The following is a 20,669-nucleotide window of genomic DNA, read 5'->3' on the forward strand; positions in this document are numbered from 1 at the left end:
TACATAAGTAGTGCCATACTGGGAAAGACCAAAGGTCCATCTAGCCCAGCATCCTGTCACCGACAGTGGCCAATCCAGGTCAAGGGCACCTGGCACGCTCCCATTTTTTATGCGGTTTTTCTTCTTAATCTACCCCCCTTTCAGCCCTCTACTTGCTGTTGCTTTCCTTTGTAAAGTGCTAATTTCTTAGGCTTTAATACTTTTCAGGTATTTAAAATGTTTGTACCATATGTCCTACTACTACTACTACTTAACATTTCTAAAGCGCTACTAGGGTTACGCAGCACTGTACAATTTAACATAGAGGGACGGTCCCTGCTCAAGGAGCTTACAATCTAAGAGACAAGTGAACGGACAGTCCGATAGGGGCGGTCAAATTGGGGCAGTCTGGATTTACTGAACGGTAAGAGTTAGGTGCCGAATGCAGCATTGAAGAGGTGGGTTTTAAGCAAAGACTTGAAGATGGGCAGGGAGGGGGCTTGGCGTAAGGGCTCAGGAAGGTTGTTCCAAGCATAGGGTGAGGCGAGGCAGAATGAGCGGAGCCTGGAGTTGGCGGTGTTGGAGAAGGGTACAGAGAGGAGGGATTTGTCCTGTGAATGGAGGTTACGGGCGGGAACATAGGGGGAGATGAGGGAGGAGAGGTAGTGAGGGGCAGCAGACTGAATGCATTTGTAGGTAAGAAGGAGAAGCTTGAATTGAATGCGGTATCTGATTGGAAGCCAGTGAAGTGACCTGAGGAGAGTCAGCATTCAGACTGCCAGCACTGCAAGCATGCTCATTTCTCATGCATGAGCTGAGCACATGCTAAACCAAACATGCTTGTGGCGCTACTTCGAACCACTGACAGCCAAACTTTATGTGATCAGGGCAGGCTCTGGATTTCTTCAGTAGGTGACACTTGGAGATTCCCACCAACTGCAGAAGGGTGCATACAGTTGCTGGGTGGGGCTTAGACACAAGCGGATAGGTCCATTGTCAGCCCAGGTCCATCCTTGGCTATGTCCCTGCTGTACAGAGATACCACCACCTCCTTTTTCCTGCTAGCTTTGCCTATCTCTCTCTGTGCATCTCTCTCTGTCTTTGGCCACTGACTTATCACATTGTTTTCCTACCATGTAAATCAAGGTCATTAAACTGTGAAACAAGGAAGTAGAAATTGAAATTTTCGTCCTCCATATGGGCCTGAAAATTTCATTTTCAAAAGGGAAATTCCACGTGTAACTGCTTTTTTTTTTTTTTTTTATTTCTTGCCAGGCAGGGTCTGTAGGTACCTAAGGAGTTTACAGAGGCAATTTCCCCCCTGGGGAGTCTGAACTAAACTTCCTACAGGTACTTTGCTGCCATGGCCCTACTCTGCCCATTTCTCCCCCATACTGGGGGCAAGGAGGAGCAATTTTGAAAGGTGTCCTGGAGAATCTCTTTGAAAACTGTCCCCTATGAAACTTGTACAGGGTCAGCTCATCTTCTGATTCAGTACTTCAATAATTCCTAGACTAGTTATCTGAATAGAAAACACATTTATTTTTGACTCATGAAGACTGTCGTATGAAGTTCTCGGATTGCTAGGTGTTTCTGAAGTGAACAGAGAAGGAAACATCATTTGTGTATGAATTATTTGTCCCGTATTTTTGGGCTAGAACAGTTTTGGCCACATGGCTAAAAACTTGTCATTTTGGGATGCTTTTGAAACAGACGTGGAGAGAGAAACTGGAGGGGAAACAGAGGCATCTAGGAGACAAAACTGCATGAAAGAGACAGGCAATAGAAAGATTGGAGGGGAAGGGAAGAGAGAAAATGGACCTGCTCTAACACAGCCACATATCTCAATGCAGATGTTTCCAGATGAATTCAGTATCTTACTCACCCTGGGAGGAGACAGCTGACCTTGGAATTGGTTTCTGTCCCAGCTGGAGGCAGGCAGGATGCAGCTGAGCAGACAAAAAGAAAAAGAGAGAGAGTACCAATATGTAGATTTTATCATTTTGGGAAAAAAGTCCTCACTACCACTCTAAAAAGACCAATCTTTCAGAACACAAGGAGTTAACTCCTCCCTTGCTCCCTTCCCATGTGCGCTGGAATGTCCATGGAAGGCTGTGCTCTGTGATCTTTCAGTATACACAGGATTAACTCTAAAAATTTCAGCACTGGGTACTCTGAACACTGATCACACACAAAAAAACCATGACAGAAAATTCACACACACAACACAAAGATACACAAGTTCACACAAGCACAATAGAATGACACACAAATCCCATATATAACATGGAAGCATAATTCATGCACACACAACAGAGACATGAATCATTTGCATATCCGAGAACAATTTTATGAGCAGTGCCAATACCCCAGCCGCATCCCCACATATTGTACAGAGAAAGTCACTCTCTACACCACCACAAGGAGGCATAAACCACGCACAAACTGTCCCCACTCAGATTCCCTCTCTGTAGATAAAATTACCTCTCCTTAGAGGGCACAGCAGGGCTGGCAGACTCCAACAATGGAAAGACAGCTGTGCTTGGCTGCTGAAGAAGCTGTGATGCACTTCTCAAGTCAGGACTCTGACCGCCCTTCTCCCTGGCCCTGTCCTCTTCTGCCACTGGCACCACTGCCTGATTTCTTACAGGATCTCCCTGTAGGTGCTCAGTAACTCCTGTGGGAGAAAGACCCGTCCCTGGTTTCCTTTCTACCTCCTTGGCTGCTTTCTCCTCAGATTCTTTCTTTGCCTCAGTGATGCTTTGCTGTCTGCGGAAGGAGGAATATGCCTTTGAGCCAAAACGGGAGCCCCCATCAAAGCTGAGAGACTGCCTCTGTGCCCATGATCTGTCAGGTCCTTGAGTCACTGATGCTGTCTTCCCCTCCTCCATTCTAGCCAGGATCTCCTCTACAGTTGTGCCAGGGAAGCGTCCAGGTTTCACTGCCACAGGAACCGGCTTTACCCTGAAGGGACCTGCCTTACGTTGTTCAGGGGATCTCTCTGCTGTTGCCAGATCCGAGGCCAGTGCTGTTGTTTCTCCCCCAGCAACTTTTTTCTCCATCTTTCTCGTCTCCAAATTCACACCAGCAACTGGATAGATGGTTGCAGAGAGCTCTTCACAATCAGGTTTCCTTCCATCGGTATCATCTATACGCCATGGGACAAACGCTTTTGGTGGTTCTGAGAAAGTCAATGAATTTCGTGCCTCAGAGACTATAGGAACTATATTCTCAGTATTACCTTCATGGGAAATGGTCTCCGATTTCTGGCGCTTGAAGGTGAAAGATGGGCGTTTGATATTGAGCCCTGCAGTGGTGCTGCTGCCATAGGGCTTTGGCCCAGTAAGAATGTTAATTTTCTCTGCCAAAGGAACATCTGCCAATGGTGACTTTGGGCTGTATAAGCCTGGGCAGGAAGAGCATGCCAGTCCATCTGATTGTGGAGAAGTCACCGGTTTTTCTGGGAATGCAGGTTTTGGCAAAAGTCTTGGCTTGGGTTTCAGAAGTGGCTTCGGTGGAGTTTGCCCTGGGACACAAATGCAGTAAAGATGGAAAAAATTAACAAGGCCTACCTGTTCCTAAGGTACTGGCAACAAGCGACCCTTCCTTATACCCCAAGCTGCCATGCAGAACTGCAGCTGCTCCTCCAAAGCTTCAATAACCCTTACATTGTCACTCAATAAAGCAGGAATTTACCTCGCTTTTCCTCCACAGGCACAGAATGGAAGAAAAGATTTAATAAATGAGAACTACAGCATTTGAATTTGCTAAGCATATGCCCAAAGTCTTATCAAAATAGCCATTCACTCTCCTGTCTCCACTTTTCCCACTGTCGTGCTCCCTTCAGTCGCCATCATTTCACTTCTCCTTGCCCTAACTCAGCTCTTTACCTTAATTTTCCCTTACCTCACTGCTCTCCTCTGCCATCCCTCCACTCTCATCTCAATGCTCTTCTCATCTCACCTCTCCCTTCCTCTTTATCATCAGATTAATCTCAGCTTCTATTCTAGCTTGGCACATACCGATATCCAATTTTTCTGGTGGCACAGTGGCTCCCAGTTGAGGTTCAGATGCCATAGCATCGACAGTTGAGTGAGGAGTAGTACAGAGGTCAACAATGCCTGGAAAAGAAAGACAGACATGGATGCATGAGATCTAAACAACAAGAATGCAATTTCAGCATTACTCCACTGAGAAAGCCAAGACTCTCACATCTAGAAGCCAAACACAATGCCTCTGCTCCAAAATCCCATAGGGACTACGATCCCCACCATTCATAGTGGAACACATGATTCCTCCCCCCCTCCAATTTTTACACCAGCATATTTGGAGTCATAAGCTCCACCCCTCACATTGGCAGATATGACAACCAAGGACACAGAAACCTATGACCCCACCCCTCAGCACCCTAGAATGTGATTACCATCTTTCAAACTCCATACTAGAATAAATCTTTCCTCCCCACCCCAAATACCTTTGCGCCAACCCTTAATGTCATTTAGGGTCACAACTCCCACAGTCCCTGACTTGACTAGTTCTGTACCATGTAGATGTAACAGCTGGAACAGGATGCAGCTCTGGAATCAGGACTCTGTACCAGAACGAGTTCCTCCCTGCTCAAACTTGCTTAGGCCTGTATGAGAGTTCTGATCCATCTGCTTGTATTCCAAGAAAGCCACAAGTTCGCCTTTATCCTATCACCCCAACATTTAACTCAATGTAATTCCAATCAGATAAAGACACCAACACTTAACCTGCTGATCTCTCTCCCTCCCCAACCCTGAATTCCCCCCCTTTACCCGACTGTTTCCTCGCCTCAGGCTGGAAACGGCTCTGGTGACACAAGCCCTGCTCTGCCAAGTACAGAGAAAGAAAGAGAGCGAGAGAGTGCACGTGAGACACACACGGGGAATAGGGAGGGACCCAGGATTACAAAACCAAGACTTACAATGCAAGAGCAAATCTCACTATTTTTAAGTATGCCGTAACTCAATTCCTGATAAAAGTCCCATCAAACCCAGGTCTTTTGTCTCTCTTTCCAGTGTTTTCCCTACTTCCTCTCACATTTTCTTTTCCTTCAGTTGTTTCTCCCCTTTTCTTTCTCCATTAGTTATCCCTCCCCCTCTTTCTTGGGTGAATTCCTTAAGTATCCTCACAGCAGCAAACAGCAAACAGAATCCCTAACAGGGACAAAATAAACATCTGGAAAAAATCTCTCTCTCTCTCTTTTCTCATTTGTAACTTTGGCTAAGTTTGCTGGAATTTGATGAGGTAAAGCAGGGCCTGGTTCAGCTGCCAAGCAACAGCCTCCCACTAGATTTCAAATGAATGTCAGAAAACATTTACAAGGATGGTGCACAGTGCTCAGGGCCCAGATATCCAGATAGGGAAGAGCAAGCAATGGAATTTTTCTCATTTTTGTGTCCTCCAAGTGCTCTGTCTCGTTAGGTCAGGCTCACACTCTTCTCTACTGTCATGCTTTACTCTCTTTCCCATTCTGTTGCTCGTGGATTTGAACTTGTTTGCCTTCTCTCTGTAGCTCACCAAAACTACAGATGCTTAAACTGACAAAAAAAAATGTGTCAAGAGCAGAATTATAGGACACATCTGTTGTTAAAACAAGCACCATGTGTCTACCAGAAGAATCCAACACTTGGGAAAAAGGAACAAGGATATGCATCAAGGAAGAAAAGTCAGAAGGGTGCATGGACGGGTGCAAAGAGTGTGAAGAGCAGCAGGAAGAGACAGAGGGTGAATGAGGAAGATGGAAAATCATTGGTTATCTGGGACAGCAGCTTCTGAAGGGGGGGGGGGGGGCAAAGAGAAGCTGCAGTCAAAGCAAAACCATAAAACCTGACAACCTTGCAAAAATGCAAAGAACCAGCAATGCATAATTTCACCTGGAGGAAGAGTGCACAGTTTTCAGTTAACCCATTTACCTTGGTAAATGACTTTAGAAAACTGCCCTCATTTGTACGTATGTGAATTTATATACATATTAAAACTATTAAACTTTGTTGTGTATGTGTGTAAGTTTAAAAGCATGTCACCTTTGGTAGGGGGGGGGGGGGTGGCACAAGACTGAAGGATACTTAGAGAATCCAACACTTTTACACTGGCCCTTAGAAAGGGGGCTAGTAATTTAATGTTACAGACAAAGATAGGAGGATGAATAAAGGCTGAGCTTGAAATGTAAAGGAAGTGTGAAACAGGATGGAAGAAAAGCAGGAATTTGGGAAAGGGGAAAGGGGTCAGAACTATATGGAAAGCAGAAAGAAGGTGACAACTAGGAAGAGTACAAGGAAGGAGAGCCAGAGGTGGGAGCCAAAGCTACCTCTGGATTGCTTGAGGGACCTCTAATGAAGAATGTTGTACATCTGTAAGAAGCAGCCAATGGAAACAACTGTATAGGAATTTGGGGCAGAGGTATAGCTAGGAGGGGTGCAAGGGAAGCAGCAGCTCTCCCAAACAGATTTTGAATGAAATGGTGCCTATGTGAACTGGGCCTGCAGCCTTGCACTGGCACCCATTTTAGAAAAGGTCTGCTACCCCTGATGTCAAAACTTGGCTATGCTTCTGATTTGGAGGAGAAAAGAGTTGCACCTGTCTTGGAGCAGGCATACATTTTGCGGGAGATTTGGGGGGGGGAAGAATTTTGTAGAGGACTTAAACCAAGCAGAATATATGCATTTACGTGCTTTCACAGCCTACACATTCTGTCATATAAATTACCCTGGAAAGGAAAAGAAAAGGTCATGGATTTGATGTACCACCTTTCAGCTGTACAGCCAAAACAGTTTTCTCTGTCCCTAGTGTGCTCAAATCTTGGAGGGTATGCATAGGGTCATTCATTTTTAGTTTAAACCAGCATTGTTCTCTTTTCAGTCCAACTTGGCAACACAACATGCAAAATTTAGTTTTAGTTCTGTGGTATTTGTGAGTGCTGTGAGCTCTCCTTAACCTCCTATACTTTACATCCCAGAGCAATTCCTAGTCATTTCCCCACCTGCCCTCCCCTCTCTCCTTGGCATCTCCTGCCAGTACAGGAGGCGAGACTGAGCAATGTGTTATACTTCTATACAGCAAAATAAACTCCTCCTACTAATAATCATTTCTAGAGCACTACAAGATACAGTCAGCGCTGTACACATTATATGCAGTTACTTTCTCTGTCCCTAGAGGGCTCACAACCTAAGGGACCCTTTTACCAAGCCACTTAGGTGCGTACGTGCATCCTACATGCGTCAATTTTGAACTACCGCCCAGCTACTGCGTGGCCGGGCAGTAATTTCATTTTTTACGCGCGCCCATGAAATTTTCCGGTGTGCGGCGCTAACCGTGCAGTAATTGCCATTGTATGCGCATAGACCACTATCGCCCAGTTAACGCATGAGAATTTACCGCTAGGTCAATGGGTGGCGGTAAGGTTTCAGGCCCAAAATGGATGCGTACCAATTTTTATTTTGCTGCACGTCCATTTTTGACCAAAACAAAATAAACAGGCCTTTTTTGCAGGCAGGCTGAAAAATGGACATGCGCGTGTCCAATACATGCATCTACACCAGCGCAAGCCATTTTTCAGCACACCTTAGTAAAAGGACCCCTAGGTTTTTGTATCTAGGGTAATGGAGGATTAGGTGACTTGCCCATGGTCACAAGGAACTGCAGTGGGAACTGAACCCAGGTTGCCTGGATCAAAGCCCCACTAACCATTAGGCCACTCCTCCACTCCTAGAGGCCTGTATTCAGCCTGTGGCTGACAGACACTTTTAAGCATTTGAAAATTGTCAGGGTTATGTCCTGACATCAGCATCGAATATTCGGGGGTTAGCTGCTGACCCAGAAGCTATGTAGGTGCCAGCTATTATTAAGTTCCAGCATTTGTATAGCTAAGCAGGCATAAGATAGGACCACTTTTTGAATGGTCCTATTTGTCCACATAGCTATGTGGATACTGCATTCAATATGACCAGTGCCTGCACAACTGCCAGTTCTTTCCCAGTTACACCCACAGACCACCTCGGCCCTAACCAGGCAATACTACAGCGGTTAGAGCAGACATTCAGAGGCTCTGTGCAGTTAGGTGGCGCTAAGTATCGGCGGTCGGGACACCAAGTACAATTTCACTGGGCAGGAAATAACGGAACATATGTTCAAACCCGTTTCTTTCTGCAGAAGCAAGCACAGCATTCACAGAGACAGTATCAAAACTAATCCTGCCTGAAGCAAAATACAGGGAACAAGCAAACCAACCATAATCATCTGAATGAGATGAAAAATTCTCTCTTTAAAATAATTAGGGCATTTAAGTACCTGAAAAAGATGGGCAGGAAGGGCCAACAGGATTTAAACTTAAATGTTATTTAAGGATTGGCCTAGCGGTTAAAGCGATTAGCTGTTAACGAAGGTTTAAGTCCCATGTCTCCCACTGTAAATCTTGGCAAATCGCATCAGCGATTTTCAAAAGGTATCTCCATGCACTAAACAGGGTTTTTTTGTGCAGAACTGACCGGTTTTTAAAAACTGGCAAAAGAAGAGCAGACCAGAAGAAATGGTGCAAAAGAGCTTTTATTGTCACAACACGAGGGATTAAAAACCATTTTTCTATCTTTCTGAAAACTGCCACTACATGCATATGGTTATGTAAATACAAGGATGCATTGGGGCACATACATTTGCATTTTTTAATTATGTGCATACATTTGTGTAGAAAAAGCACTTGCACAAACAGCAGGTATAATCTGTGTGTGCACACGCACGTGTGCATTTTCCACCAAGGCTATTTTCTAAAAATTTATTTATTTAACACATTTATACCCTACATTTTCCCACTAGTCACAGGCTCAATGTGGCCTACACAATACCGTAGGGCAAACTACAGTTCAGTAAAATACAGTTAAACAATGTAAAGTAAGGTAGTGATCGTATAAGTATTGTATAAAACAACAATGATAATAAGAGATAATAAAAGATCAATAAGGTCCAAAAATTTTGCTATGATAAAAAAAAACAGTAACTTAAGTTGAGTCTGGAGGATAAGCCTTCTGGAATAAGGATGTCTTCAGTAATTTCCTGAAATTGAGATGGTTCTGAGTTGATTTTAAGAGTTTGGGCAACGCATTCCATAGCTGTGTGCCAATGAAGGAGAAGCTGGATGCATAGGTAGATTTGTATTTTAGGCCATAGCAATCTGGGTAATGTAAGTTTAAATAAGATCAGGACAAACTGGAACTGTTTTCCAATTTTCCAAAATTGATGTGAAGCCTGCAGGTAAAACCTACTCACCAACTTTGCAATTGCACACACATACTGAAAATTGTCCCCCAATTATCTCCAGTTTCCTCTGGTACCCATTCAGATAAACTCTTTGAGACAGGGATATATACCTAAAAAATGTTCTAAACCACCTTGAGCAAAAATCAGAGCAAAAATCAAAACAGTGGACTAGAAATACAAAAGTATGTGTATTCAACTTATATTTTAACACTGAATAAATGTGGACAGGAGAATTGTCTCTCACTACCATATACCAGCAATAATATTTATAGGAGATTCAAAAAGGCCTGACCTCAGGATATAAGAATATTTAAGTTTATGTTATAAATTACAAACATTTTCCATGTGTAAGTGACAATATATGGCCAGAGTCTGCTCGGTGTTCTTGAAGTGAACTGAGATAGGAAACGTTATTTGTGGGGTATTTGCTGGACTAATGTGATGAAGTAGAACAGCTTTGATGGAAGAATCTATAGATCAGCATTTGTATATATATATATATATATATATATATATATATATATATATATATATATATATATATATATATAAATAAAACCCACCTCAAACATTCTGAAGCTCACTCCGTGGCAGTAAAGCACTGAACTCCTGCACTCTTGGTAGGACTCTTGGTAGGCTAGGGTATCAGGAACACTCACCCTCACTCATAGGTCCGCCCTCAGCCACGCCCCATCTGTACATAAAACGCACCCTCAACGTTCTAAGGCACACTTTGTGGCTTCAGGGTTCGTAAGTTCGAAGCTCTGTAGCCACTTTTAAAGTGCCCCGCCCTCACGTCAAAACGCAGTGACGTCGTGCTGACGTCGTGCCCGCCCACAGCCAGCGTCACAACGTTCAGGTCGTCTCCACAGACTACAATGCACTGACATCTGTGACAGCTGATTCCAAACCAAAGGGGAGGAGTAGGGAAACACGCGGAGCGTGTTTCCCTACTCCTCCCCCTATGTGGACATCAACTGTCACTGCACCGGACCAAGTATCAGGGAGCCGCCAAACACAGACCCCCCCCCCCACTAGCCGCATCAACACACGAAACTCCCCACCCGACAAAAATGCACATCCCCTGTCCCCTCACGGCCCTGACGGAGTGAGCTTCAGAATGTTTGAGGTGGGTTTTATTTATATATAGATGTTCCTTTTATACATGGGCGTAGACTGGGGGGGGGGCAATGCCCCCCCAAATGCAGGGCCGGCACCAGGCAGCTCTCCCTTCGCCCCGCCCTCTCCCCGTTCCTTCTCCTCCCCCGTGAGCCGGCTCTCCTCCCTCCCTCCCTCCGGATCCGTCCCTCACCCACCTGATCTTCGAATCCTTTGCCTGCCCACTAGCGCTCTCTCCCCTGCTGGTTCGCACTTTAAAAATGGCCGCTGAGACTTCCAGAGGCGGCCTCGCGAGACTTCTGCTGAAGTCTCGGCGGCCATTTTGAAGCGCGAACCGGCAGGGGAGAGTCAGCGCTTAGCGGGCAGGTGAAGAATTCGAAGATGGTGAGGGACGGATCCGGAGGGAGGAAGAAGAACTGGCTCGCTGCGGGGGGGGGGGGGGAGGAGAAGGAACGGGGAGAGGGCGGGATGAAGAGAGGGCAGGGGAGAGGAGGGTCACTGGGCATGGGGACAGGGGAGAGGAGGGTCACTGCTGGACTGGGTGGATGGGCAGGGGAAAGGAGGCCCACTGGGTATGGGGACAGGGGAGAGGAGGGTCACTGCTGGACTGAGTGGATGGAGGGCAGGGGAAAGGAGGGCCACTGGGTATGGGGACAGGGGAGAGGAGGGTCACTGCTGGACTGGGTGGATGGAGGGCAGAGGAAAGGAGGGCCACTGGGTATGAGGACAGGGGAGAGGAGGGTCACTGCTGGACTGAGTGGATGGAGGGCAGGGGAAAGGAGGGCCACTGGGTATGGGGACAGGGGAGAGGAGGGTCACTGCTGGACTGAGTGGATGGAGGGCAGGGGACAGGAGGGCCACTGGGCATGGGGACAGGGGAGAGGAGGGTCACTGCTGGACTGAGTGGATGGAGGGCAGGGGAAAGGAGGGCCACTGGGTATGGGGACAGGGGAGAGGAGGGTCACTGCTGGACTGGGTGGATGGAGGGCAGGGGAAAGGAGGGCCACTGGGCATGGGGGCAGGGGAGAGGAGAGTCACTGCTGGACATGGGTGGATGGAGGGCAGGGGAAAGGAGGGCCACTGGGCATGGGGGCAGGGGAAAGGAGGGTCGCTGAGTATGGGTGCTTGCAGGGCAAAGGGAGAGAAGGGTCGCTGGACATGGGTGGATGGAGGGCAGGGGAGAGAAAAGAAATGCTGGACATGTATGCAGGGGAGGAAAGAGTGAGGAAGGAGATGAGATGAGGGAAAAGGAAGAGAGGAGAAAAACTGCACATGGATGAAGAAAATAGGCAGAAGCTGAGGACCAGAAATGAAGAAGAAAGGAGGAAAGAAATAAATGGAAAGGAAGCCCTGGAAACGGAGTTAAGAGGACAGATAGAAGCAGAATCAGATACTGGACCAGCATGATCAGAAAAACAGTCACCAGACAACAAAGGTAGAAAAAAATCATTTTATTTTCATTATAGTGTTTGGAATATGTTCACTTTGACAATCAGGTGCTCAACATTAAAAGTTTATATTTACTTATTTATACCGCCCCCCCCAGGCTCTCTCCCCGGCTATAGCCACCTCTGCAATTTGGGGGGGGGGCGCAGAGGGGGACCGGGGGGAGAGCCTGTTGTTAAACATTTACCAGAACACCACTGCCTGCCGCCAAACCCGCTGCCTCTCCGATTCAGTTGCTATCCATTGGCAAACGAACACTGGTTATTCCCAAAAAAGCCAGCTCTTGCTCCCTTCCTTCCTCCATATTAGCATAATTTGCATATACATATATGCAAATGAATATGCTAATATGCCCCGCCCCTTCCTTTGCCCCCCCAAATGAAACAGTCAAACTACGCCTTTGCTTTTACATCATTCTACAACAGAGCCTGCCAGTTCCTTCCCGCTCCGCTATTGAAGTTGTGGACCGAGGCTTCTCTCTGGCGACGAGGTGGGCGCGTTGCAGCTTTACATGCTGCAGCTCTGGTAAGGGGGTTTCACTGAGCTCTGCACCACTTGCCACTTATTTTCCTACAGCTTTATGGAAGTACTTCAGGTTTTGGAGGGGGGGAGGCACGATGGCACCCTGTCGGGGGGGGGGGGGGGAGAGAGGTCAGCGGTTGTGACTTCGGCAGGGGCGTGGCGGCAGGGGTCGGACCTCAGACTACAGAGGTGGAAGGGGTCCTCAGGCCACAGGGGACGGGGGTCCTCACACCACACAGGAGGGGGAAAATAAACATGAGAGGGAGTGGCCATACGGAGGATGAGGTCCACAATGGCTCTTCACACCACAGATGGGGGTGAGGGGGTCCTGAGACCAAAGACGAACGGCAGATCAAGACACCTGACAGGAGGGGTGGAGGGAGACCTGTGAGCACGGCAACTGACAGCATGGGGGAGGGGTCCTGCGAGCACACAGCGGAAGAGGCAGGGGGAGCTGGTCTACCCAACACAAACAGGCAGGGGGGAGGTATCTCTGTCACACACACAATCTCTCTCTCTCTCTCACTCACTCACAGTCAGTGTCTCTCTCACTCTTATACACTTACAACACACGCTATGTCTCACATTCACTCTCTCTGTCACACAGTCACTCTCAAACACTCTCAATCTCATACACTCGATCTCACAGACAGTATGTGTATGGTACACGTACTCTCTCACACTGTCTCACATACACAGTCTCTCAAACACTGTATCTGTGTGAAACACTCTCTCACACTCACTGTGCCTCACATACGCACTCGCATACACTCTCAATGTCACACACACATACTCTGTAACAGACACACTCTCACTCACACAGACACTCTCACACACACTCTATGAAACATACACACTCCCAGGAAAACCTTGCTAGCGCCCGTTTCATTTGTGTCAGAAACGGGCCTTTTTTACTAGTATATATATATATACACACAGAGAGAGAGAGAGACGGAGAAGTGGATATACATAGTAATGAGAGTGCATTAAAGAGACAGGCAATCAGATTATGCAGGAAGCTGATTGCCTTGGACAGGCTCAAAATTTCAGCAGGTGTGACTGCAAATATTGATCAAGCACCAGCAAAAGAGACCAAAGATATGTCCAAAGTAACAGCAACTATGTTAGACATTTCCTGCAGATTGCCAGCAACAGGGACTGAAGCTATTTTACACAGAGTAAGTAACAAGAATTATGATTAAAGATGATGAGAGGGTTATCCTGAGTCTTTTCTCCACCCAGAAACGTGTGCCAGCCAGGCTATTGCTCTTATACTTCTGAAACAGCCAATCTGCTTGCCAAGTGGGTGGTGTCTGCACTTTTTTCCCAAAGAACTGCCAAAACAGCACAGTGAGGAAATAGGAGGCAAACTGCAGCCCATATCTACCACTGAGTGGAGATTTCCTGCCAGCTCAGAAAGGCCGAATTCCAGACAGGTTAATTAGGTACATGCAATCACATACACACTTGTACATGCTCTTGTGTTCCCTGTGAAGACCTGCATGGATCATACTCGACACAGGCTCACAAAGCAAGGCACACCCAGCCACAAAACAATGATATCACTGCAGGGACTTGGCAAAACCACCACTGAAAAACATGAGATTTGAATTTTCACATAGCACTATAGTAAGGCTCAGGGGACTGTGTGTCTTACATTTTCAAATGCCCCCTTCTGGGGGACACTATGGGACAAGCTGTCTCCTATAACAGGGAGTCTGATCCCCATTTTAGTTATGATGATCAAATTCTGAATGGAACACATTGTTGCCAGGGGACCTAGCAGAGTTTTTAAAAGGTTTGGATGGCTTCCTAAAGGAAAAGTCTATAGACCATTATTAAATTGGACTTGGGAAAAATCCACTATTTCTGGGGATAAGCAGTATAAAATGTTTTGTACTTTTTTGGGATCTTGCCAGGTATTTGTGACCTGGATTGGCCACTGTTGGAATGTCCTGAGTTTTACCGGGCGTCGGGGGCGTAGCCAGATACCCAATTTTGGGTGAGCCTGGGTCCAAGATGGGTGGGCAGAAGAACCCCGCCCTGCCCCGCCCCACAGGTGATTTGGTCTCTTCTTTGATCACCTGCATGCCATATGGTCTCTCAAACATCCCCCCTCTCCCGCATAAGTTTTACATAGCAGATTTTCACTGGCAGCGAGCAGCAACTAAAACACACTGCTCATGTTGGCCCCACACCCTTCCCACTGATGCAACTTCCTATTTCCAGATAGGCAGGAATATGTCAGAGGGAAGGCCAGGGCCGTGCCTAGTGTCTGTGGCGCCCCCCTGCAGACTATCAGTTGGCGCCCCCCCCCCCCCCCCCGGTGAAAATGATCTCTCACCGCTTGCCACACTGACAGGAATTGTCAGCAATATTCTTAGAAACAAATTGCTATACATTGCAAAATAAGATAGCAGATGTAAATTCTCAAAGTGGACATATTCCAAACACTAAAATGAAAATAAAATGATTTTTTCTACCTTTGTTGTCTGGTGACTTTCTTTTTCCGATCATTCTGGCCCAGTATCTGATTCTGCTGCTATCTGTCCTCTTAACTCTGTTTCCAGGGCTTCCTTTCCATTTATTTCTTTCCTTTCCTCCTTTCTTCTTCATTTCTGGTCCTCAGCTTCTGCCTATTTTCTTCATCCATGTGCAGTTTTTCTCCTCTCTTCCTTTTCCCTCATTTCATCTCCTTCATCTCTCTTCCCTCCCCTTTATGTCCAGCAATTTCTCCTCTCTCCCTGAGCCCTGCCCTGCAATCCATATCCATCCATGCCCATCTGTCTCCTGCCCCCTCCATTCATCCCTATCCAGCAATTCCCCTCTCTCCCTGAGCCCTGCCCTCCCAATCCATGCCCATCCATGCCCATCTGTCCCCTGCCCCCTCCATTCATCCCTATCCAGCAATTCCCCTCTCTCCCTGAGCCCTACCCTCCCATCCATCCATGCCCATCTGTCCCTTGCCCCCTCCATTCATCCCTGACCCTATCCAGCAATTCCCCTCTCTCCCTGAGCCCTGCCCTGCAATCCATATCCATCCATACCCATCTGTCCCCTGCCCCCTCCATTCATCCCTATCCAGAATTCCCCTCTCTCCCTGAGCCCTGCCTCCCAATCTATGACCATCTGTCCCCTGCCCCCTCCATTCATCCCTATCCAGCAATTCCCCTCTCTCCCTGAGCCCTGCCTCCCAATCTATGACCATCTGTCCCCTGCCCCCTCCATTCATCCCTATCCAGCAATTCCCCTCTCTCCCTGAGCCCTACCCGCCCATCCATCCATGCCCATCTGTCCCTTGCCCCCTCCATTCATCCCTATCCAGCAATTCCCCTCTCTCCCTGAGCCCTGCCCTGCAATCCATATCCATCCATGCCCATCTGTCCCCTGCCCCCTCCATTCATCCCTATCCAGCAATTCCCCTCTCTCCCTGAGCCCTACCTTCCCATCCATCCATGCCCATCTGTCCCTTGCCCCCTCCATTCATCCCTGACCCTATCCAGCAATTCCCCTCTCTCCCTTCCATGAACCCTGCCCTCACATGCTCCTCTCTCCCCTGCCCTCCCACTCCCATGTCCTAACTGCCCGCCCTCTTCTCCCCCCCCCTTCCAACATCCCTTTCCTTTTTTTTTCTTTTAAATTTACCTCCGTCCGGCAGCGCAGGCGCAGCGTCAGTGCAGGAGGCGGCACTCCCAATGTGTCTAGCCTTCCCCTTCACTCATGTTCCGCCTTCTTCTGACGTCAAGAAAATGACGTCAGAAGAAGGCGGAACATGAGCGAAAGGGAAGGCTAGACACATCGGGAGCGCTGCCTCCTGCACTGATGCTGCGCTGCCGGACGGAGGTAAAATTAAAAGGATTAAAAAAGGAAAGGGATCTTGCTGCGGGAGAGAAGAGGGTGCGGGCAGTTGGGCAATGGGAGTGGGAGGGCGAGGTAAGCATGGTGCGGCGGCGCCCCCCAAAGGACGGCGCCCCCCTGCCATGCTTACCCCGCTTACCGTATTGGCACGGCCCTGGGAAAGGCTGTGGGGTTGGTGCGAGCAGTATATATCAGTCACTGCTTGCTGCAGGTGAAGATCTGCTATTTACAAGGTATGCAGGAGGAACAGTTGTTGGGAGTTTTCAGCTGGTTGGGCTTGGGAATCCCTGCCAGCCACATCATAGGTGTGTGGCTACTGGGTGGGCCTGGGCCCACCCTTGGTTACACCACTGCCAGGCGTCTTCTTGGAGCAAAGAAGTGCACAGCCTACTGTAAATCATATTAAGGGGGGGTCTTTTACTAAGGTGCACTAGCATTTTTAGCTTGCACAAAAAAAAATCAGCTGGCACTAAATACTGAGATGCCCATAGGAATTTCTGTGTTTAGCACCAGATGATTTTTAGTGTGAGCTAAAAATGTTAGTGCACTTAAAGACTCCCTAAGAAGTGCTGTGGAAATCTTATGGCATGAATAAAGACTTGAGAATATGTTGTTGTTTTTCTAGTTATCCCCTAAAGAAGCTACAGCTATGTGGTGAAACTTGGATCTGAGTTGGGAGTGTGAACGAAATGGTTTGGTTGGAAATCTGTAGCTCTGCATCTGTCGATGGAAATGGGCTCCCAAAGACACGGAAGATCATGGTCCGAAGTTTGGCAGATTGAAATAACATATCAGTTCTTCCGATATTCTGAATTATTGGAACTGCTTGAGTTTTTGATTTTTTTTTGAGGCTGCAATTTTTCAGATATTATAAGATTATAACAGTATAAGGAGGGATGTTCTGATGTGCGATGACAGTGGCTGGAGATGTGTTTTAACTGTCTTTCCATGTTAAATTGTACAGCGCTGCGTAACCCTAGTAGCGCTTTAGAAATGTTAAGTAGTAGTAGTAGTAGTAGTATTTATATAAATCACGTATTATATTTGGAGAGAAACAAATCTTAGAGGGAACAATGGGGGATCCAGATTTCTTGAGATTTGAAAGTCTGTGGATTCTTAAGGTGCTTATTGATTGTTACATGTTCAAGAAGACTATGTATGTGAATATTGTTATCCGCCTTGGATAAAGGCGGGCTATAAATGTAATAAATCCTATATAATAAAATGCCCCTCCAACATTCTGAAGCTGACTGCATGGCTGAGGCATTCCTGCTCTCTGTATCCATCTCCTGAATTGACATCATGTACTTCCGGGTTCGTCACAATCAGAAGTGACCAACCACATGAGGTTTCTCGGCTTCAGAATGTTGGAGGTGCATTCTATTAAATAGGATTGGTCAGTTCCTTGAAGCACAGCCAGAGCTCAGCGTCCTGCACAGTAATGCTCAGACACCAGAGAGAAAGAAGGGGGGCGGAGGCATCTCTGTCACACACACACTCTCTCTCTCTCACTCTCACACACTGTCTCTCACACACTCTATGTCTCACATTGTATCACATTCACTCTCTATGTGTCACACAGTCACTCACACACTCAGGGCCGTGCCGACACGGTAAGCGAGGTAAGCATGGCAGGAGGGCACCATCCTCTGGGGGGCGCCCCGCCGCACCATGCTTACCTCGCCCTCTTCTCCCCAGATCCTTGTCCTTTTTTTTTTGTTTAAATTTACCTCTCCGGCGTGTGGCAGCGTAGCGTTAGTGAGGAGGCGGCGCTCCCCCGCCCCGACGTGTCAGTCTCTTCCCTTCGCTCGATTCCGCCTTCTTCTGATGTCAGAAAGGATCTGGGGAGAAGAGGGCGGGTAGTGTAGCGATCGTTTTCGGGGGGGGGGGGGCGCGCCGGCGGGGCCAACTGCAGGGGGGCGCCGGAGACCCTAGGCACGGCCCTGCACACACTCTCTTGGTCTCATACACTCTGTGAGACTGAGAGTCTGTGTCTCACACACACTCTCTCTCTCGCACACACTCTATCTGTGTGAAACACACTCTCTCTCTCTCTCACACTGTCTCACAAACACACTTGCACACAGTTTCTCACAGACACACTCGCACCCAGACTCACTCTCTCTCTCTCTCTCTCACACATACACTCGCAGATTCACTCTCTCTCACACACAGTCACTCTCACATACACTCTCTCAAACATACACACTCCGAGGAAAACCTTGCTAGCGCCCGTTTCATTTGTGTCAGAAACGGGCCTTTTTTACTAGTAAATAAATAAAAAGCATTTCTGTATAAAGTTGCCAGGAGGTTTATGTGTGTAAGCATCTGAATACACACCTTTCCATATGCATAAGTTTCTCTAAGCTGAGCACTAGCATTCCTATGAGTGGGGACTGGGCACAATTTGCACTCATACATTTGAGTTCATTAAAAAAAAACCTCCAGATATTTGAACATGTCTAACTCAATGGGGTTATTTTATCAAAACACAGATATGTGCATACATTTCCCTTTATAAAAGAGGTTTAACATATCTACATTTCTCCTGCACCCTGTTATATAAAATTCCCTTCCATGTGTTTTTCCTGCCAAAGTGTTTAATTGATGAGGATTGAAAACTGAACTTTACAGACCTTGAGTTCGTCTACACAGTTACTGTACTAATGTATAACCTTGATTTTTCTTAGTAAATGTCTCTGGTTTGGAACAAACACATGGACTGTGAACTATTTTTGAGCTGGAGGGCAAGGGAATGAGCAATTCCCTGTGCCTAAAGCCTCCCAGCTATTGCTGGCAGAATCCCAAGAACCAGTGTTCCCAGGCACTTCAGTCAGTGATTTCTGTTGCAGCCTCTAATAGGGAATTCGGTAGCTCCAGAGCCCATACAGGATGGAATTGGTTTGGGGAGAGGGTGGAAGAGGAAAGGCAGGTTGGATATAAAGAATCTGTTCCCTGAGACGTTTTGTGATTGCTGTGTTATTTGACCTCTTCTGGACATCCTGGTGCAAAAATGCTGGAGTATAGTTATGGAGTATATTAAAGGTAGCCACAGCACAAAAGATAATGAAAAATAAGTTATGGGAGAACCACTGACTATGGTGGATTTTGTGTGAAACAGTTGTGTTTTGTCTTTTTAGGCCAGTTTGTGATTTCTCTACAGTTTTGGAAAATTCAAACTGGCCACTGTTCCAACTGGCAGGCTTTTTGACGAAAAAGGTAGCATAAGGAAGCACAGTCCTACAAAGAGAAGGTTCACACCTTAGTGAGTGACATTAGTGCCTTCACAGCCCAAACATGGGGAACCACCTTGCAGAGAAGCCCTATATGAGTGAGAAGCTTAATTTACCTTACAGTCTTCAACAACTGCCTCAGCAGAGCTACAGACCTACATCAGCATTACTGCCACCACACCAGATAGGAATTCTAGAGGTCTGATGGATCCAGTGTGAGCTAATATCCTGTTAGGAACTGACAACAGCCCTTCAGCAAGATGAAGTGCCTTTTTCGGAATCAATAGGGAAAGTACTAGAAAGGTGGGCCCATCTCCTCCTGAAAGTTCATGTCCTTGAAGACATGAACTGTTAACCAAGGACCTACCTGAATGTTTAAATGAGCTAAGTGCTAAAGAAGGTGTTTCTCAGGGGCATTCAACTCCATCATCCTGTGATACAAAACACCTATGAGAACTGGTCTCTACACTCAAAGAGGGAGGCCCTGGAAGCTGCAACCCTCAATGATTGTGACAGAACAGTGTGTTTTAAGCCTGCGACAATTGCTTTGATATTTTCCTGCAATGTATTTCTCTAGTTTGGCCAGCAGGTGGTGCATGTTATGCTTAAAGCTATTACAGAGAACTGACCTTTCCTTGTTTAGTTAACATAGAGAAGTAACCTGCAGTGATGTAGCCAGCTATTTTTCAAATGTTGTTTTTCTGGGTTCCAATTGGCCTGGAGTTTGAAGTTACCCAGGAGCTACAGGCTTTTGCTCCAGTCTTAGTCAGGAAGAAAAGAGAGTAGATCTCTTTGCTGAGGCTCTGTGAACAGTTATATCTCCTGATCTTCCCAGGTACTACTTAGATAGTATACAAATGTTTAGTTAGTGTTATAATTGGTCCATATTTCAGTTACCTGTTATTGTTTTGCTCACTGCACTTTTTCTGTTTCACTGTTCAAGTTCTGACAATAAACATTTTCAGTTTGTTGACTCTGCTTGTCTGGACTGAAAGAATCCTGGTGGTTGGGTCTGCGAGTGCTTTATGGAAACTGTGGGACCACTGGAAGTGTGGTCCCTAGAAATCAGTGGGGATAATTTGAGAGTGGGAGACTCGCCCAGAGGCGGTTGTGACTCAGTTGGTGGGAGGAGGATGCTAGTGTAGAGCACATGCAGCCTTTAAGTGACAGCGGGGTAGCCCCAGGTGGGTGGCTAGGAGTTTTGTGACAATGATAATGCAGTGACATACGAGTATC

General features: G+C 46.9%; 1 protein-coding gene across 8 annotated transcripts in view; it reads right to left on the minus strand.

The window, feature by feature from the left end:
• TNKS1BP1 (tankyrase 1 binding protein 1) overlaps positions 1–20,669 on the minus strand; it is a 162,787-nt gene that overhangs the window by 104,790 nt on the left and 37,328 nt on the right. For 7 of the 8 annotated variants that reach the window (XM_030187435.1, XM_030187452.1, XM_030187426.1 and 4 more), the window contains 3 exons: positions 4,002–4,100; positions 2,464–3,505; positions 1,865–1,928 (listed from right to left, as the gene is read on the minus strand). In XM_030187435.1, coding sequence (XP_030043295.1) covers positions 1,865–1,928; positions 2,464–3,505; positions 4,002–4,056 — 1,161 coding nt within the window. In that variant the 5' untranslated portion in view covers positions 4,057–4,100. Of the gene's footprint in view, positions 1–1,864; positions 1,929–2,463; positions 3,506–4,001; positions 4,101–4,778; positions 4,849–20,669 lie in introns of those variants that run through there. The other variant, XM_030187462.1, reaches the window with a different exon arrangement.

This window comes from Microcaecilia unicolor, chromosome 1 (genome assembly GCF_901765095.1).
Source record: "Microcaecilia unicolor chromosome 1, aMicUni1.1, whole genome shotgun sequence".
NCBI classification, from domain to species: Eukaryota; Metazoa; Chordata; class Amphibia; order Gymnophiona; family Siphonopidae; genus Microcaecilia; species Microcaecilia unicolor.